An 18,696-nucleotide genomic window follows, 5' to 3' on the forward strand; every position below is an offset into this window, starting at 1 on the left:
ACACTGTGCTTAGATGACTTCATTCATTCCTTTCAATCTGCACGCACAGAATCAATGTGGGCACTGATTTACAGCCCTCAGGCCCCTCACCTGTGGAGTTTTACAAGGAGCTGTCATCAGTACACAGTTGATGCTCGTCATCTTCTCGTTAGATGCAAACACCACCAAACTGTCCAAGAGCCTGGTTCAAGATTACCAGCTGTATGAAGACCATATGGCTGAAACTGAATCCAGGAAAGACTGAGGAGGTGCTGTAAGATAGAAGTGCTTTGAAGAACTCATTATCTCCATAATACTGTCTTTGATTATCCATTTTTTGAAAAGGTCTAATTTTTAGTAATCTGTTCCGGTGGAAGTGAAACAAAATGTTAAATAGAAGAAGAAAAACATTCCTGTCTGGTAATAGATAGATTGGTTGGGTGACCTTAATCTAGTTGAAAATAGAATGGCAAAACCTAAGGTTTGGGAAACCTGTTACTGTGGCCAAAGAGATACCGTAGCCCATGTGAGAAAGAGACACTGTGTATCTGTTAAACAGGTTTGGTGAGGTACTGGCCAGCAAAATAAAGTAGAACATTTTATTTTCCTTTTGGAGGTTCAACATGAGTCTTTCATTAACTTCACTGAGCTTTGGATCAGGCCCTGGGAGAAGTGAAATTAGTTTTCAGGAGCTCCTGACTATGCCTCTGTCTCATCACATGCACCTATCAGGGGACAGAGATGCCAGGGCATGTTGAAGTATATCACAGAAATATTGGTCCTATGCATCCTTTATACATCCCATATGAGTACAACCAGATGGTAGTGTTTTCCACTGGCTTCTAGAAAGCCCCTGAGAGATGCATAAGCAGCATGGAGAGCTTTGCCTGATTCCCTGCATCTTTCAGAATGTGGTGGCCTTGCTGTGGATGCTGTATATAGTTACCTATCTGGGTATGACGTGATAGAAGGTATCGCATTCAGTACTATGCAGTGTTACTTTTTGTTTGTGATGGAACTATCCAGGCACTTCTGGTAGCAAGTTGTAAGGATGGGCTTCTATCCACCGCAGGCTGCCTTTGGGAGATCATCATGACTGTCAGCAGCGTGACTTTTAAAAATGCAAGTGAGAAAATTAGAATCGCCTAAGGACTCGTGTGAATTGCATCTCGCCCTTTCACCTCTGAGTTTAACTCACAGCACTCCGGAAACATGAATGTTTAATATGTCATCCACTGGCTCCCATGAAAGAAATGACAGCTGTGGAGTTTCAGAGCATAATCTGGAAGCAATGCACATGCCTCTATATTAAAAAAAAAAAAAAATGACACCCAGAGCAAATCCTTTTTCATAAGCCCAGTTATTAGAAAAAAGTAATGTAATATCATGAGCTTTCATTAATACTAGTCTTCAATAAGCCTAGAGCAAATTCTTGCTTGCTGTGCGCTTGCTATCAAACAGAATGGCTTGAAAGCAGAACATAGTCAGTGTAGGGGCAATCGGGCGTGTGCAGCGGAACTGGAGAGTATTTCTACTGGCATAGCGGTTCTCAGCCAGAGCATTTTGGTTTTTGGTTTTTTTGTTATGTGAATTTGGTTATGTGAAGAGGATTACTGGTATTTCAGCAAATCATAATACAGAGATCATATTTAGCACTTGTAGCATTCTTTACACCTACAAAGTGCTAAACACGCTTGGGTTAATCTTTGCAGGTAGGTAAGTATTATTATACTTGTTTTACAAATGCAGAGACTGAGCTGCAGAGCAGTTAGTACACTTGCCCAGGGCCACAGAGCATATCAGTGCCGGACCAAGGATTACAATTGAGGATTTCCAGGTTCTTGGGTCTATGTGTGGACCAATCATCATGCTGCCTCATAACAAGGTGTAGTTCAAATTTGCCAATTTGTGCTCTCAAAAAAAGACAGTTTCTCTCTTTGTTCAAAGCAAACTCCCATGCTGCTGAACTAACTCCTGATTTTGCATGCATCATTAAATACTTTGCAATTGCTATCCAGAAAGCTCTGCAGAAAACCTGTGGCCAACCCAAGTAACTCACTTTTCTTTTAAATAATTGATGACATCAAATAGCAGCAGTGTTGTGGCAACAAAGAGATCGCTCTCTCAAAATGTTTTATTTATTGAGAATTTACAAAATTGACTTCATGTTAATCTAAAACATCTGCTTATTCTAATTCAGGATGCCACAGCTCCGGTGCTATGAAATCCAACAACATTTCAGATTTAAACAATATGTATGTAATATCTGGCAAAGAGATATGGGGAGGGGCGTATGAAAGCCAAATATGCATTTCATATGAATTTACTTAAGGGGATTATAAATATGTATTTAATAATAAGTGTGTTTAAGATAATTTACTAAACCACCTAAATACCAGCTAGAGAATAAAAATTGATTCTCAGCTTCAAACAAGACCTTATTAGGTAAAGTAACAACTTTAGTTTCCAAGAAAAAACACTTGGAATTTTTGTCAGGCCAGACTTATATAAAACACGCTTAGAAGTGGAGCTTTTTCCATGGTGTTCATAAATCAAGGTCACTTATGCAAGAAGACTAAGTTTTGCTAAAACTGACAATTGGATATAGAGGGCATATCAGTGTTAAATGATATTCTTCCCACATTCTAGGTCAGAAGGCAGTGTAAACAACACAGTGGCATTATAAAACAGAAAATTGCATTCCAGATAATAACAGAGCTTCATGGTGCATGGTTTTACTCTTTAATGTGCTGTGTTGCACTCTGTCATATTAATATTTTAAATTATATCACATTTCCTCCTTCATGCATAGTTTTAATTTGTTTCCAGTGGGATGGCTGGCTGAAATGCAGCGCTTTTTTTTTCTTTTTCTTTTTCCTTTTTTAATCCAATGATACCTAGAAAAAAAGCCTAGAGCAAAACTGTCTGTGCAGGAAAATGGAAACAAGAAGTAGTTTCAAGATTTATAAGCCAAGGGTTTATGTGATGTATTTACAGATTCAATCTGTGTACCAGGCTTTGATCCAAGCCTCAGCATGATGACTGGAATAACTCCAATTAACCTGATGATACCAGGCATGGGGTTAGTACCGCCGCCGCCACCAACAGATGTGCCTGTAGTCAAAGAAATAATTCACTGCAAAAGCTGTACACTCTTCCCTCCAAACCCAAGTAAGTGGATCTGAAGAAAGAATGCTTGGCAATCTTGTTTTCTTAATATTTTGCATAAAATGTTTCTAGGTGCCAAACAATATTTGAGCACATTTTCTTTATAAATACAAAAGGAACCACTGTGGCATGTATGCAAGAAATAGAACTGATTTAATAAAGTGAATAATTTTGGATATGCTATGGTAACTAAAATGTTTGCAACCAAATTGTATGGATGTGTTGCAGTAGAATATTAGAATATGTTCATTCATCTTTACAAATACAAGGGCAAACATAGGAAGACGTTTTGTAAGAAAATAAAGTGGATTAATTTAACAAAGCTGAAGGAGACTGGACGTCTCACTTAGTTTTAATAAGCCATTCCCCTCTGTATTTCTTTTTCATTTCTATGTCACTCATTCAAATCCAGCCCAAGTCAGTAGCGATGGAAAATTGTAACTGTTCGATGGTTATTCACTGGCCCTTATGAACTGAATGTGGTGCTCTTAGTCTAGTTCCCATGATCAGGTGTCCACATCACAAAAACAGCATACAGATGGGGCACCGTTGTTGACAGTCTCAGAAGAAAGACTTCAATGGAAATGAGCATGAAGATTCACCTATTGCCTCACCCCCTAGAGGGGCTCCCTCTGCATTGTGGGGAAGGTGGGTCGGTAAGGAAATATGGGGAAGCTTGCACAACAGTCACCCACTGTGTACCTCTTCTGGGGTAGACTGCCCACCGGCTGTAGTAAGTGATGTAAGTGGTGATGAGCTGAGCTGCCCACAGAGAGCACTTCGGAACTCCCCAGGATACAGGAGAAATGTCACGGCACACGGCATAGTCGTCCCAAGCTGGTGGCCAGTTCTGGGGCTTGACATGTAGAGAGGGCAAATCTATAGTTCCCTCTCCCTGCCCTTTTAGAGCACCATGTTTGCCCCGGGAAGCAGTCCCTGTGCTCCCTTCTTCCTGGCCCTTGCATGGGCTGTGCAAATGAAAGACGGACTTGTCCCACTGAGCATCTGCATAAGGGCAAGGCAGAATCTTGTGACTAAATCGGAGGACTTCAGTTCCTAGGGTCATCAGCTGGTGCCTTTCACCAGCACCATGGGGAAAAGGAAAGCGAAGCAAACAGAATTTTGCTCTGTGTTTGTACTGTGCCTAGCCCATTGTTTAAGCAAACAGAGTGGGTTTCAAAAACAATTAAAAGACTAACCTCACTCACCGTATTTAAGTGCCAAATAACTAATTCATATTAATCAGTGTTGGCTTGTAACTGGTTTTTTTCCAGAAAAGTGCTCTAGTAATCTACACATAAACAAGGTGAAACATTGTGACAATGTACACTCTTTCATACAGCCTCCAAAAATTTAAGTTTGCTCATTTACATGTAAATGATGATAATTTTTTTTTAAAAAGTCACTTCATCCAGTGGTGTTTCAATGCCAAAGGAGTATTCTGTGTGCTGTTAGGTTATCCTTCCCTTGTTCTAGCCTCTGTTCTATTATCTGGCAACAGGACAAAGTAGATAACCGGCAGAGGGTTTTCATCATGTTGTCATTTCATCGTGTTTCCCACTCTGTTTTGCTGTTTGCTGTGCTTCTGTATTACAAAAGAGAAATGAAATTATGCTAAGACTGGGTAACATCTTCAAACCTGAGTGCCTGAAGTTAGGTTCCCATGTCCATATCCAGGCACCTAAACAAATGTGGCCTGATTTTTATCACCCATCAATTTGAGTCGGTGTTGTGTAAAAAATTAGAGATGAGCCAAAGTGGCTGAGTTCAGACTCAGCTCAGATTTACACTAGAGTTTAGGGTTTGTGTCATGTCATGTCAGCACTAAGGTTCCTCTCATCCAAAATTTCACAGACTTTTCTGGTGGGATTTCAATTGAATCCAAGTAGGAAAATAGACCCCTCTGGGTTTTGGATCTGACCTGGACAGCAAATCATAATGGCAGGGATTTAACTGTGAAACCATCAATCAAAATTGGAAAGAGTGACAATTCAGGGATCCAGTTTTGGCCAATCCCTAAAATATTTAATTGTCCCTAACCCCAACCCCCTCCCAAATAAATTGCTATTCAAAATAATTTTTAGTGCATAAAATTGATTATGGGGATGATTGGGATGAATGAATACAAAGACAAAGCCTTGTGTTCCAGTGTGATTTTTGTTTTTACTTAGATCTTCCACCACCTTCCACAAGAGAGAGACCTCCTGGGTGTAAGACTGTGTTTGTTGGAGGTTTACCAGAAAATGCTACTGAGGAAATTATTCAGGAAGTCTTTGAGCAGTGTGGAGATATTACAGCTATTCGGAAAAGCAAGAAGAATTTTTGTCACATTCGTTTTGCAGAGGAGTTCATGGTTGATAAAGCCATTTACCTTTCTGGTACTTTACATTCTTTAATGGATTTTCTGTGCTTCTCATTTGTATTTTATGATGCTAATGTGTGCTTATTTTCCTAGCCTTTATCTCAGCGAGTGTTGCTTGAGCTCAGCAGCTTTGGCTAGGAGTGGGAATGGTGCAATTCCACATTTTCTTGTGCTCACCAAGACTAGTGTGTGATTCTGTGAATTTTACCTACCCCAGAGCAATTTCCCACCATCCCTGACAATTATTTTCAGTTTTATGCAGGTTTATATGGTTTTTATTCATACGTTGGGGTGGGGAGGGGGGGAGTGGAGGGCCCTGGGCCAGGATTGCTGCAGTACTTCAGTGCCAGTTTCTGTGACAGGTGCTGGCAGTTTCACTGGCATATTTTTATACATTCTGCAGTGTGGCCTGAAAGGATTTTACCTTCATAAGCACATTATAGGTGTGATTCTGATACCCATACTCATACAGAGTAACACCTTTCTCCACAAAAAGTCCAATTGACTTTGATGGGAATATCTGTTCAAAACTACTCCTCATGAGTAAAGGTGTCAAAATCTGACCTAATATAGTGTTCGGGATGTTCCTCAAGATCTCCACCAACTACCATTTTTTAAAACAAAAGTCAAGTTTCATGCCTTTAAACTTGGGTGAATGTTAAATTCTGACTTGGAAAAACCCCACTCTTTTATTTTAGAAAGAGGCAGCCACTCTTTCTTTTTTAAAAAAAAAAATCCAATTCCCTGTCTTTGGAGCTCGGGGAGGTGAAATAATTTTTTTAAGGAAATTTTAAAAGCCTTTTTTAAGTTTCTCCAAACCTTCATCTTTTCCTTTCCTCCTTCCTTTTTTTACCCCATTTCTTCGCTCCCATCCCTGTCTCCTTTTCCGATCCCACTCCGGTTTCAACTTTCCTCCTTCCCATCTCTCATTATTACTTTTGTGTTCATTTATTATTTCTACATCACTATAGTTTGTGTGGCACTTTACAGACAAATGAAACAAAGCCCAGGTCCCAGCTCAGCACAGCTGATCTACAGAGGTGTTGAACACCTACTATTCATAGTACAAGTCGTGGTTGCTTTGTGTTTTTTAGGATGAGGGCCTAAATTGGACATAACCCCCCAAAAATGAACAACATAGTGCAAAGAGTGAGGGGAGTGGAAGAGAAGATCATAGAAAAACAGAAACTCTCATGCTAGATCAGAATCAAAGTCCAGCTAATCCAGTATCCTGTCTCTGACAGTGACTGACACCAGATCCTTCAGAGGATGGTTATAGGAATCCTGAGGAGGCAGATGTGAGATAACTTGACCCCAAAGAAAGTTTCCTTCTGACCCCTAATAGTCAGAGATTGCCTTAACTGAGATCTGCTGATTATTATGTATGCAATGTATTACTTCCTATTTTGCCAGTTTCTTTTTGATAATGTGCTATAGTTAGGGGACAGTCAGGAAAGAGAGCAGCGGTGGAGGTTAAACTTCCTTTCTGCTCCCCTCCCCCTCATTCTGTGCAGGTTTATTTCCAAGCTCCCGGGACTTTCTCCTTCCTGACTCTCCCCTTCATTCTTCATTCCATCCTTCCCCCTCCCTCTTTCCTCACTCTTCCTTTTCACTGCTGCTTGTACAACTCTCCTCTTTACTCTCCCACCTCTGCTTTCTTCTGTTTTCCCATCCTCCCTATCTCCATATTTTTCTCTCTCCTCATCTTCCTCTTTCTTCGTTTTGTTCCTCTGGCAGAGACTTTTTACCTAGTGTCTCCAGCCACATTAAAGAAGGGACAGTGGGTTGGGAATGAGGGATAGAGAAAAAGAAACAGGTGAGCATTGCTGCCATAATCAGCTAACTTGTGCTGTCAGCCTTGATTTCCATGGAATTCTGCAATAAACTCGGAGCCTTGACTGTTTTCCAGCACTGCAGAGAAGATCGTGCACTAGAGGCAGGTTTTAATTGTACTGAATGATTGTGTTTTTCTAACCAATCTTTATAGTGTTTTGAAACATAATGCATTTGGAAACGGTAGAAGAAAAACATACAGTTAAAGCAATTTCCCAAGCCTATAATATACAAAAAAGACCTACAAATAGAAGGTATAATTTATTATAACTTCAGTATACTTGTTATATGAGGGAAAACCATGCCTTTGATAATGATGACTTAGTCTGTCTAATTGGTTTTATCTGTCTATCCAATCTAATCTAATCTATCTAGGTATTTATCCCATGCTTAGTTCCATAGTACCTTATGCAATTATAAAATCCATTAAGCAGTCTAATCGCTAGTTCTTTCCATTCTAACTCCAAATGGATGTATGGGGGGTTGGGAAGAGGCATTATGTTGCATGTTGATTGCAGGACGGCTAAGCTGGAGAAGCGTACATTCTGCTCTGAAGGTTGAGCAGTTCGCTGCCATTCTGATCTGTTATGGAAGTGAATTCCAAATAGCCATGACCAGCTGATGAGAAAGTTCTGCTTCCTGCCCTCATATGTTTCACCCTCATGACTGGGATGGTTCCATAGCTTGTGAAACTCTAAGCAGTCACGGACAGAAAGAGCAGGACAATATCTTAGGTTGCCAGAGCCCGGCCCTGAGGAGAACTTTCAAGATTACGGGCAAAACCTTGAATATGATTTATATCTGCTAATGTGTCCCAGTTTCTGCCCAGTGCTGAGTATCCAGGCAATGTATAATGTCATTTTTAAGCTCCCACTGGGTGCTCGTGCCCCTAGGCCCTCTCTTTTGGATGTCCGAGTCCAGGTGTGTCTCTCCCTGTATTCAGGGCATTCACTGGCCAGCTCCCTGCTCAGTAACACCCAATCACAAAAGGTAAGTCTTGGAGCATATACTAGATGTGTAACATGGAAAGGCTGGTTTTTATTTTTACAACATAGTAATTGATTTTTCTGGTGCTGCTCTTTTAAAGTTAGGCTCCTGGCGAGTGACCAAAATCCCTTCCTCTGTCTGTGTGTGAGAAACAGAGATTTAAAATGACACATCCTGCATGCAGTTAATGCTAGCTGCTGTTCCAAGCACCAAGGTGGGAAGAGGTTGTGTGAGTGAAATTCATTGCCTTTCCAGGAGGAGGTCTGAAAAGGGTGGGGGGCGTGCTATTATCTGTTCAAATACCTTTGAACACTGTTAAGAGCATAAAATAATGGAAGACAGCAGGCATTCAGACTTCTCTACAACTCACCGCTGGCATGCTGACTGCTTTGCCGGTGGCTCTGTAAACAAAGCAGAATCTGACAGACACACACACATACCACCCAGTGTATGGTCATGCCAGCCACACACCTATCTGAGGTTTTTATGTCAATCCAGGTAATGCTGAGATCATTGTACTGTCCCAGTAGTCCATTTAAGGACTGCTGAAGTGCCTAGATTGACTGTGCCTAAGGAGGGCTGCTGTGACATTTTGAAACAGTGGACTAGTTTTGACATTATGACATGGATGCTCACAAAAACCTTTTGGTTGGTTGCCCAGTGGCAGCCAGAGCGGCCGAACAGTCAATCTGATTTTTAGTCATTCATGGATGCACTCAAAACTGGCTGCCCTAAAGAGGCCTTTTGAAAATTCTCTTGTGAAGGACACCAAATCTAGGATCGAAACGCAGATATTTCTGGCTCCCTGTGCTGTGCTCAAACTGCACCTTCTTTTCTGCACCGTTCTCTCTATCTGTTCCCAAAAGATAGGGTTGCTCTGATAAAATTCAGCTTCCCTATTGCACACTCCGCATTTTCGTTGGATTAGGGTGCAACCATCTTTATACCCTCTCACTTTGCTCCTTTGTCATTGTGAGTGGGCAGAGTTTGGACATACGTAAGAATCTTACTCTCTGAAAGGCTCCAAGAGCAAGACTCTTACACATTTCAATACCCTATCTGCTCATAACAACAGAGGAGACAAGCAGAGCAGAGGGAGAGCATTCATAAGGTCATATAGAGTGCAAAACACAACACAGCTGGGAGATCTAATTTTAGGCTCATGACCCTGGGCACTTTGGCAGTGTCCCTCAGACACTACTGATAAGGTTCTTTGGGTTTACAAAATTAGTTAGTTGATAAATACATGTTGTGAGTCAATTGATTTGTCTGACATTTGTCACGGTTACAGAGCTAGCTGCACCGCAGACCTCTTCTCTTGCCTTTCTGAGTGCACCCCCTGCTGGTAGGAGGCCTCACACCTTTACCTCCCTGGAGTAAAATCACACCATTCTCCCACTTGCAAACCAGATCCTTGGTTACAGCACCCTGGGAGTCCTTACTCCCAACAGATCTGAGTGGGTTCGAGTACCTGTGGTTCTTCCTTTCTATATCTTGTGGCCAGTGGAGAATACAGTGACACCAGATGGCTTTCTTACACTAAAGTATTGTTTAATCTTAACTGTGAGAAAATGGCAAAGTATAAGAGAAGAGTTTAAAAACAGTAACAATCTGTACACATGTTTATCTTTCCTAAAGGCTTAGGCAGGCCTATTTTACCGCAGTCTCCTAACTTCTGGGCTCTGGGTGTCAGTTTGTTCTCCAACAGTCTCTCTTCCCTGTCCTTGTGAGCTGTTCTTTGTCCCAGTTTTCCTGTGGTTGAAAGCTGGAACCCGTCTCCCCTTTGCCAAGCTAGACTGTTGAGCTCAACAGGGTGTTAGAGGAAAAACTTCAAAGCAAATATCACCTTCGTTGTCTCTTATGTATCTGAAGCCATTGTCCCCTTTTCTGCAAATGTGCAGTCCACCTCTGTTTTAACTAACCCTTTTTATCTATACAATGACCCCCCTAACAACAATCAGATAGGACTATAATATGTTCTAAGTTAGAAGTGCACTCACTGTGTCACAGCATTCACCCCTCTCTGTTCAAAGCCCAAGTTTGCGCTTCCCCTTGCAAAGCCCAAAGGCTGCGTTGGAACCCTGTGGTATCTAGAAGGGCCAGGAACAAACCTGCTCAAGGCACAGGCAGGCAGTGGCTGCTGTTCAAGTTTATGGGAAGAAAAACAGTTTCTGCCTTTTCATGCTCTCTACACAGGAGTCCCCAGTCATTGGGTCTTCATAACTGCATCGGTACAGATGAATAGAGTGACTTACTTTAGGGACAGCCTAACCAGAGCCAGCGTGGAGCTCAGCTACCCAGCATGCAAAGGATCCAGAGGCCCCTATTGGGCTGTTCCCCTCGTAGCCCCATGAGCAGAGCTATTGCAAGGGTTGGCCTAGTGGGACTTGTGCAATCCTTCTGTAAAGTGCAAATTCTACCTATTTTTCAGTGTCTCCTGTGATTGTACACACTGTTTACAGCTTTCTGCACTCTCTAAAATTACCCCTGAAGCACTGGTTAAGAACTAGGAGGATTATTTTAAAATTTTCTTTCAGTCGGTAATGTACAACTTGAGAAAGGATTGTGATGCTTCTCAGGGTATCCAGGGCTTTGAGTCATCTTGTTACCTCCTGCCTTTAGCCAGAGGGAGTCTTGCCTGTGGTGACTGGGTGTTAGCTCCATAACACCACCTGCTTTTCAGACTCTCAAGCATTCCCCTCAGGGCTATACCAGACCTGAGAAGAAGTGCAGTCCAGTTCCCGAGTCCCCTCGTGATATCCAGCCCCTCCCACTGGCTGCTCTCAGAAATCCCAGATCCTCTGCCACCACAGGAGCAGTGTGGCCCAGTTTACCAGTTTTACCTTAATTCACCACATCTGTAGAATGCACAGCACTTGTGAGCACTTATAATAAAATGAACGTTTTATTTAAGAAAGAATACAGGTTCCACTAGAAATGAGAGAGGGTGATGGAAACAATACAAAACAAAATCATAAAATGTGAATAGGGCCTACCCTTATTAATATTTACCTTGCTATCTCATACAGTAGATTTTCTCCCCGAAGTTCAGTCTGCTGCAGAGCTGGTTGGCTTCACAGGAACCATGGTCCAATCTTTCATGAAACAGCCCTGCTCAACAAGATGTCTCTGCACACTCCCCATGTTGGGATGGGATATACCAAAATAGGCTTTTGTCTTTATTCACAGATAGGGTGATACCCTGTATATCGCAATGTTCCTTTTTACCTTCAAGTTGTCTTTGATGGTTTTCCATTGACTTTTCTGAGATGGGGCGAGGGTAGACACTTGAACAATACATTACATAATTAGCCAGCCAGGGAGAGGTGACAACTCCCCAGCCACCTTGAATGGGCCATTAACAGGACATAAGCTCCCCTGATGACTCACTTTCACTCCAAGAACATAAGGGCAAAATTTTTAGTAAAGTCATATTATTCCGTAAATATTACCCGTACACACATCTCTCACAATGATCACAAATATTGATAAGTTACAAGCTTTCAATAGAGACCTCCTATGCAATCCTTCATATATAGATAACATGAAAGTGATGTGTTAGGGGTAGTGAGTTTGTCAGGTCTGAGACAGGAGCTGCTTTATAAAGAACAGTGAACCCTTTGCCCATTGTCACCAATAGGCATCTGTACAGTATCCCAAGGATTCTTAGCAAAATAGGACCTATCCTAACAGCTCAGCTTATGCTGTTGTGCAGTATTGTCCCAGCGGATTAACTTTCTTCATTTAGCACCCAGAGGTTCCAATGAAAATCAGGGCCCCATTGTGCATGGCCACTATATTAAAGAGCTTACAATCTGTTAGTTTTAGCAGGTGCAGCGTTGACCCATCTATGACTACATAAGACGTTACTGAAGGGACATAACAAGCACCTTTTATACATTGTCTACAACAAGATTGCTTCTTCTGATAAACCAGTGTACTCTATTACAATCATTTTCAGACAGAATATGGAGTATAAATGCAGTTCTTCTTAGACTGAATTTGCTCTATTTATATCTGCTCCCATGCTGTTAGCATATTGTGTTTGTGACTATGAAAGGTCAAACCTGAGGTCCAGCTTCAATACAAAGTGTGATGCATTATCCCTGGGGCTGGCCATTTCTATGACATGATTTGCTCATTTATCTCTGGCAGGGATTTTCAAGGATTTCAATCTTTTGTCCAAATCTTCTGAACCAGAACTAAGCCTGATCCAAACACTCCCAGGGTTAGGTGGGGTTCAAAATCCAAACCCAGTCTAGCTGCTCAGTTTTGTAAATGACCTCTTTGCTTATAAAGGTTTGGAACCTCAAACTGGAACACTCCAAAGTTTGAGGGGGTTCTAAACCTGGATCCAAATTTTGCTGGGTGAGTCTATCCCATCAGCTCAGCTACTGTGGTGATGTATGCTTTAGAAATATAGAAGGCTGGACGTGTAGGTGGATGTATATGTAAATGACAATGAAAAGTTTGATCTGAGATGGGAGTTAGGAGATCAAGGTGGCTAGGGAAAAGCAAATAAACTTTTGATTTTTTTTCCTCACTGCCTAAAAAGTATAATGAAATAAAAACTGCAGCAGTTCTGCTTGTTGCTTTCAGGTTACCGCATGAGATTAGGATCTAGCACAGACAAAAAGGATTCAGGCCGCCTTCATGTTGATTTTGCTCAGGCAAGAGATGACTTTTATGAATGGGAATGCAAACAAAGAATGCTGGCCAGAGAAGAACGCCATAGGCGCAAAATGGAAGAAGACAGACTACGACCTCCCTCTCCTCCGGCAATAATGCATTATTCTGAACACGAAGCTACTTTGCTGGCTGAAAAATTGAAAGGTAATGGACTTTTTTCCCCACTGTATTATATTCTAAGAGCAGAAGCCACCCAGATGTAAGAACACTGATAAAGCCAATCCCATCATAATAGTGCTGCTGATTTCTCTCTCATATACTCTTTTATTTGCCCTCTTCCTTCATCCCTCTGCTGCTGGTGTTGCCACCATTATAATATGCACATACCTTTCAGTGTGTGTCCCTCTGGCATTTTTATTTTAACAATTTAATTTAAAAATTCAGAAGTCTTTTGAATGTTTTTTTTCCTGCTTTTTTACATCAAGGTATATAGTACATGAGCAGGGAATCCAACCTAAACATATGAGATCCACCTTGGATAAGGGGAGTCTTTCATGTGACGTAATTATCCATCTTGGAGGAGACACTCTTAATGTCAAAATCTCTTACATATATTGTTCACATGTAGGGACCAACTCTACAGCCCTTACTCATGTTGAGTAGTACTGGGCTTACACTGAACTCAACTACCGAACTACTTACCTGAGTATACTGGCCAGTGTAAGTTCTTAGACTGCTCTCATCACTGAGTGCCTGTCAGTAGTTAATTAAGTGCTGTGACTAATATCTGTCACATATAGTTCATTCTTACATCTTCTCCCCAGGGGAAGAATAGTGTGTGCTGTGTAGTTGTTAGGTTTTTATTTTTGTAGGGTTTTTTGTTTGTTTGTGTGTATATATATACTCCTGTGCTGAATAAGTACTAGTCAAGGTCAGACTTGAAGATTTGGACCCATAATAATTAGTTAACATGTGAATCATCGTAAAGATATAAACATTTAAAAGCAAATGGCTCCTCTCGCCTCTCGGTTTCTTTTCCATTACGCTTCTAGCAACTGTGCTTGGCATTCTTTCCCCAGAGCAGAGGCCAAACATGTTACCTCCGCAGTATGCCAGCTCACAAGAAAATATGATTCTTGCCACTGTCTTCTTCCATTGTAACTATTCAGATTAGACTTGGAATATCTTGCTGTCAACACACTGGCATACTGTGCTAACTATGAAACACACATTTGGAAAGCAGGATAAGAATAGCACACAGTGTGCTCCTGCATCTTTGGAGAGTGTAGCAGAGATGCACCCTACTGTCTCTGGGAGCATAGTGCTAGTCACAAAGATCTGTATCACAGGTGGATCATGGATACAAATCTAATTCAAGTTTGGAATTAAATGCAGATAGCTAGGAAATCAGAATGGTAGGCGGCATGATTAAAAATCACACACAAAACAAAGTCAGGCAGTGTAAATGGTAAGGTTCCAACAGCATTGTTAAGCATGACACCTATTGGCTAGATGGTGTGTGGCCTGCACAAGTGTGGGTGGGGGACGTGGAGAGCTCTCAAGCCTCTCCTCCTTCCATGTCCCTGCAGGTGCTCTCCTCTGCTGAACAAGTAGTGAACTGCACCACCTGAAGTAAACACACAGAGTTGAGTTTCATCATTATACTGAAGACATTGACGTCCATGCTCACTACTAATCCTTCCCAAGGACTCATAGACACCGTAAACAAGAGGGCAGAGGAACAGAATGCTGTGGTACCCCACATGAGAGAGAGCCCCTGGGACAAATAATACATTGGCTAGTACTATCCTGTGAGGAATGGAGCAACACAAGAGAAACATCATCTATCCCTGCTAGAGACCATGGAAGCACCACCAGAGCCTCACAATCTATGTATGGTATTGAAGGCAGCTGGCAGAACTAAAATCAGCCTGGATGCTTGATCTTCATCCAGATCCAAAAGCTGAGCTAGACAAACATAACTACTGCAGTTTCCGTATGGTATCCAGGCTGGAATCAAGATTAACTGGGACCAAAGAAATCGTAGGCTCGGGACGTTACCAAATTTGCTTTGCCACAATGGTCTTAACAATTTTTCCCTCGAAAGGGAAGCTCAGAATGAGTCTGTTGTTAGGGAAGATTGTCCTGCTTGAAAGATGGACTGTTGAGCAGAGATTTCACAGTTGCTTTCGTAAGGACAGCTGTTACCCTGCCCTCCCAAAGCAAGGCACTGACACCATCAATAATGAACCCAGTGCTTCTACACTAACCTTTATCACACAAGGGTTACAACTGCTGCAGCAGCTCCAGAGCCTCACTGAACAATACTGGCTAAAATTCAAGCAAAGAAATGTAACATCTGCCCCCCCACCCCTCAGATACTGCTCTGCAACCACAAAGGCAGACAGTTTGGTCTGGATCCAAGCATTTTTCTGTCATCAAAGTACCCATGGAAATTCCTGACAAGAAAAATCTGACTTGGTAACTAAGTGGAGACAACCCGGATTCACCAGGCCTTCCACAGACCAAGCTAGTTTTGCTGCTTAGGTATTTGTAGATTCTATGATGGAGGTAACAAAAATCTTTGCTCGTCTTATGCACAACCACAGCATAAGACATCAAGAAATCATTGTACTCTGCCAGACTTGACATAAAAACTCTGCCTCCAGTATTCCAAACATCTTCCCACTTGTTTCACGAGTTGCAGTTTTTCTGGTGTACCAGTGACCACTGAGGAAGAAGTCTGGTAAAAGTTTTATAAAAGTTACTGCGTGATTGGCTGAAGACAAACGTTCATTGTAAAATCTTGTCAGGCAAGGTGATAGAGTAGGCTGTTTGGCTAAATAGTATTCTGCTTCTGTGCCATCCTGAAGTACATTAGTTCCATTAGCCTCTGAACCTGGACGGTTAAACAGATCAGAAGGGGCAATGGTCAGTCTATGACAAGGGTGCCCCTTCCACATACACATACATCCCAGTCTCAAAGCCCTGCTTGAACACCAGGTCCAGAAGTTGGCCAGATGCAAGAGTTATCAGAAATTAACTAGGATACTCCCCTGGTAAAGTGGATCTTAGTGGGGTAGACCTTGATCCAGCAGTGGACTGGAAATGCATGATTAAAGAAAAACAAAGAGAATTCCCCTATGACATCTTGACCTAACCCAAAAGAATTATCTGCATGGACATCAATCAGCATCAGTGACTCTTTCACTACCAGGAGTCACAGTCAGCTCAATCAGAGACCATCATGGTTGGTGGAGCAATAGGGTTTTTTGTACAAATCCCCTCTTAAACCCAACGTGGAACTCACATGCAAAAGAGAGACAGTCAACTGGAACTAGTTTTGGAATGATAGACCATCTACATTTGAGGCCAGATGCAAATATGATGGCAATGCTACTTCCTGATTCTCCTTTCTTTTATGCTGAACTGAATACCCGGTTGGAGACAACTGTGCCAGCACAGGCTTTGTAGTAACATCCAAACAGGTTTCAGACAGAGGCCTCATCCTTTATTCAGTCATGGTTGTTTGGAACTTTGTTAGCCATATAGACAATGTATATGATCTTGCAGTATGGACTGACAAGCCTGATCCCGATCATCTGATGCCCACATTCCTGAGAGAAAACTGCAGGCAAAACCAGTGGAACAAAATTGCACCTTTCAACCCATGCTCATTATGCTAAAACTTGATAATATCATGCCTATCATCATAATATAATATCTTCCTCTGCCAACCACAAAAAAAGGCTCAGCGATCTAAAGGACTCAACTCTTTTTAAGCAGCCTCTTCCCCCCGTGAGACCTCTGTACCCGTAGCACATAGTCATTCACCACACTTGGCCATCCTAAGGAATATGAGTAGAATTCTTTTTAATGGATCTAATATTTTAAAAAATGAAAATATATACATAAAAATGTTTTTTTCTTTCTTTCTCTTTCTTTCTGTGCTCCCTTTTTCTAGGCCTGAGACTAGAGATTATAATTTTGCAATGGCAAGTATGTTCTCATAAACACACATTACTGCTGCTCATGTTAAGGGTCTAGCCTGCAATGGGAGGAGCAACCTCATCTCCTGCTGTGCAAAACATTTAGAACATCGGAATTGCCATATGGAACAGACCAATGGTCCATCTCATCTACTATCCTGTTTCTGACAGTGGCCAATGCCAGATGCTTCTGAGAAAAAGCATAAAACCTCATAATGCACAAAATGGTATATTACTGTACCATGAGGGGATATTTCTTCCTGACCCCAGCTTGTGATCAGTTTATGCTCTGGAACATGAGAATTGATATTCCTTTTACTTCTTAACATAACTAGTGTAACTGAAAAATCCATTTTTCTCCTATAAAACAGCTTTCTGTTGCAATGCTACTTGGCAGGCATGCAGGGTATTCAAAATATTTGTTTGCTACATTTTCAATAGAGGCCAGAATTGCCATTTAAGAGACCAGTATGTGAAAAGGTCTTCCAAGAAATGCTCAAGGTGCCCTTCAGAGTATGACTGAGAAGTTCTCTTTGAGTCCCTTGTTTTTGTTTATCAAGAAGAGAGAATTTGAGCTGTTTTCAGATACAACTACTAGTTTCACCAGCACTGTTTCATCACTTTAAGATTTAAACTGCCTGCATTGAAAGATATGGCAATTCCGATGAAAGCTTGCCCTATCTTGCCCTAGTGCAATGATGAGATTTCAAAGACTGCTGCTGTAATCAATTCTTTTTTGCTTGTATGGGTCTTTGTTGAAAATCAGGGCCTCTCTGCCTTGCCATAAGAAGTTCAAAACGGCTGCAAACACTTTGCCATTACCATTATGCACTCTTTCAAAGACAATATCCAGATTTGTAGTCTAGTCCTGTCACTACTAAATTTTTGTCCTCTGGTTTATCTGCTCCTATAGCATCTAAAACAGTAAACTGTTCCATGTTCAAAGATACATGGATTGTTCTCCGCACTACCCTTCCCTTCACATGACTCTAACGGTGCAAAAGGGCCATAAGATCAGTGTAATTTACTCCCACTTCAAAATCCCTTTACACTGCCACAGCAATGTTAAGAGGCGCTACTGCAAATCAAATTCCAGCTTTTAGACTTCAGGCATGGCTTGAGACAGGGCTGCTGAATCTACACTTTGGTTTTCTGTGCTTGCTCCTTCATGGCATCTACTAATGCCAGAGTGATGGACATATCCCACCTTGTGTCCTATTTTGAGGGGCAAAAGTGGCACTACTCTACTCAAACTGTGTCCCCAGTTTATAATCCCAAGCTCCTGTCATGTCACTAGAGTTACTGGGTGAGTCTACTTCACTGATAAGCAGTGAAGTAGTTAACAATCCTGATAATAAAAGTGACATCTTTAGGCTGTAGAGTTAGCCTATTTTGATGAAAAGGAGCAGGCACCCATATGGTTCCACAAAAGCAGAGGTATGAGAGGGGACATTGTCTGACCTTCATTTCCAGTCCTATATCAGTTCATGTTTGGAATTAGATCCCTTTGGAATAAACATAAGGGCTAGGAAAAATATTTTTAAAATTCAAGTTTAAATTATGCAGAAAATCATGCATCTACCAAGGGAGAGATCCAGTAAAGAGACCACTATAATCCAGCTCAATCAATCACCGTCTCTATTTGCATGCTAGCACAGACAGTGAATAACATGTTTCTTTTAAAGAAAAGGAATACTTGTGGCACCTTAGAGACTAACCAATTTATTTGAGCATAAGCTTTCGTGAGCT

At 41.6% G+C, this 18,696-nt stretch overlaps 1 protein-coding gene across 3 annotated transcripts in view; it reads left to right on the forward strand.

Moving 5' to 3' along the window:
• The window catches only part of ENOX1 (ecto-NOX disulfide-thiol exchanger 1), a 509,484-nt gene that overhangs the window by 364,311 nt on the left and 126,477 nt on the right, over positions 1-18,696 (forward strand). For all 3 annotated transcript variants that reach the window (XM_037894600.2, XM_043533288.1, XM_043533299.1), the window contains 3 exons: positions 2,977-3,150; positions 5,319-5,525; positions 12,929-13,162. In XM_037894600.2, coding sequence (XP_037750528.1) covers positions 2,977-3,150; positions 5,319-5,525; positions 12,929-13,162 — 615 coding nt within the window. The remainder of the gene's footprint in view (positions 1-2,976; positions 3,151-5,318; positions 5,526-12,928; positions 13,163-18,696) is intronic.

Source organism: Chelonia mydas, chromosome 1 (assembly GCF_015237465.2).
Source record: "Chelonia mydas isolate rCheMyd1 chromosome 1, rCheMyd1.pri.v2, whole genome shotgun sequence".
In the NCBI taxonomy this organism is placed as follows: Eukaryota; Metazoa; Chordata; order Testudines; family Cheloniidae; genus Chelonia; species Chelonia mydas.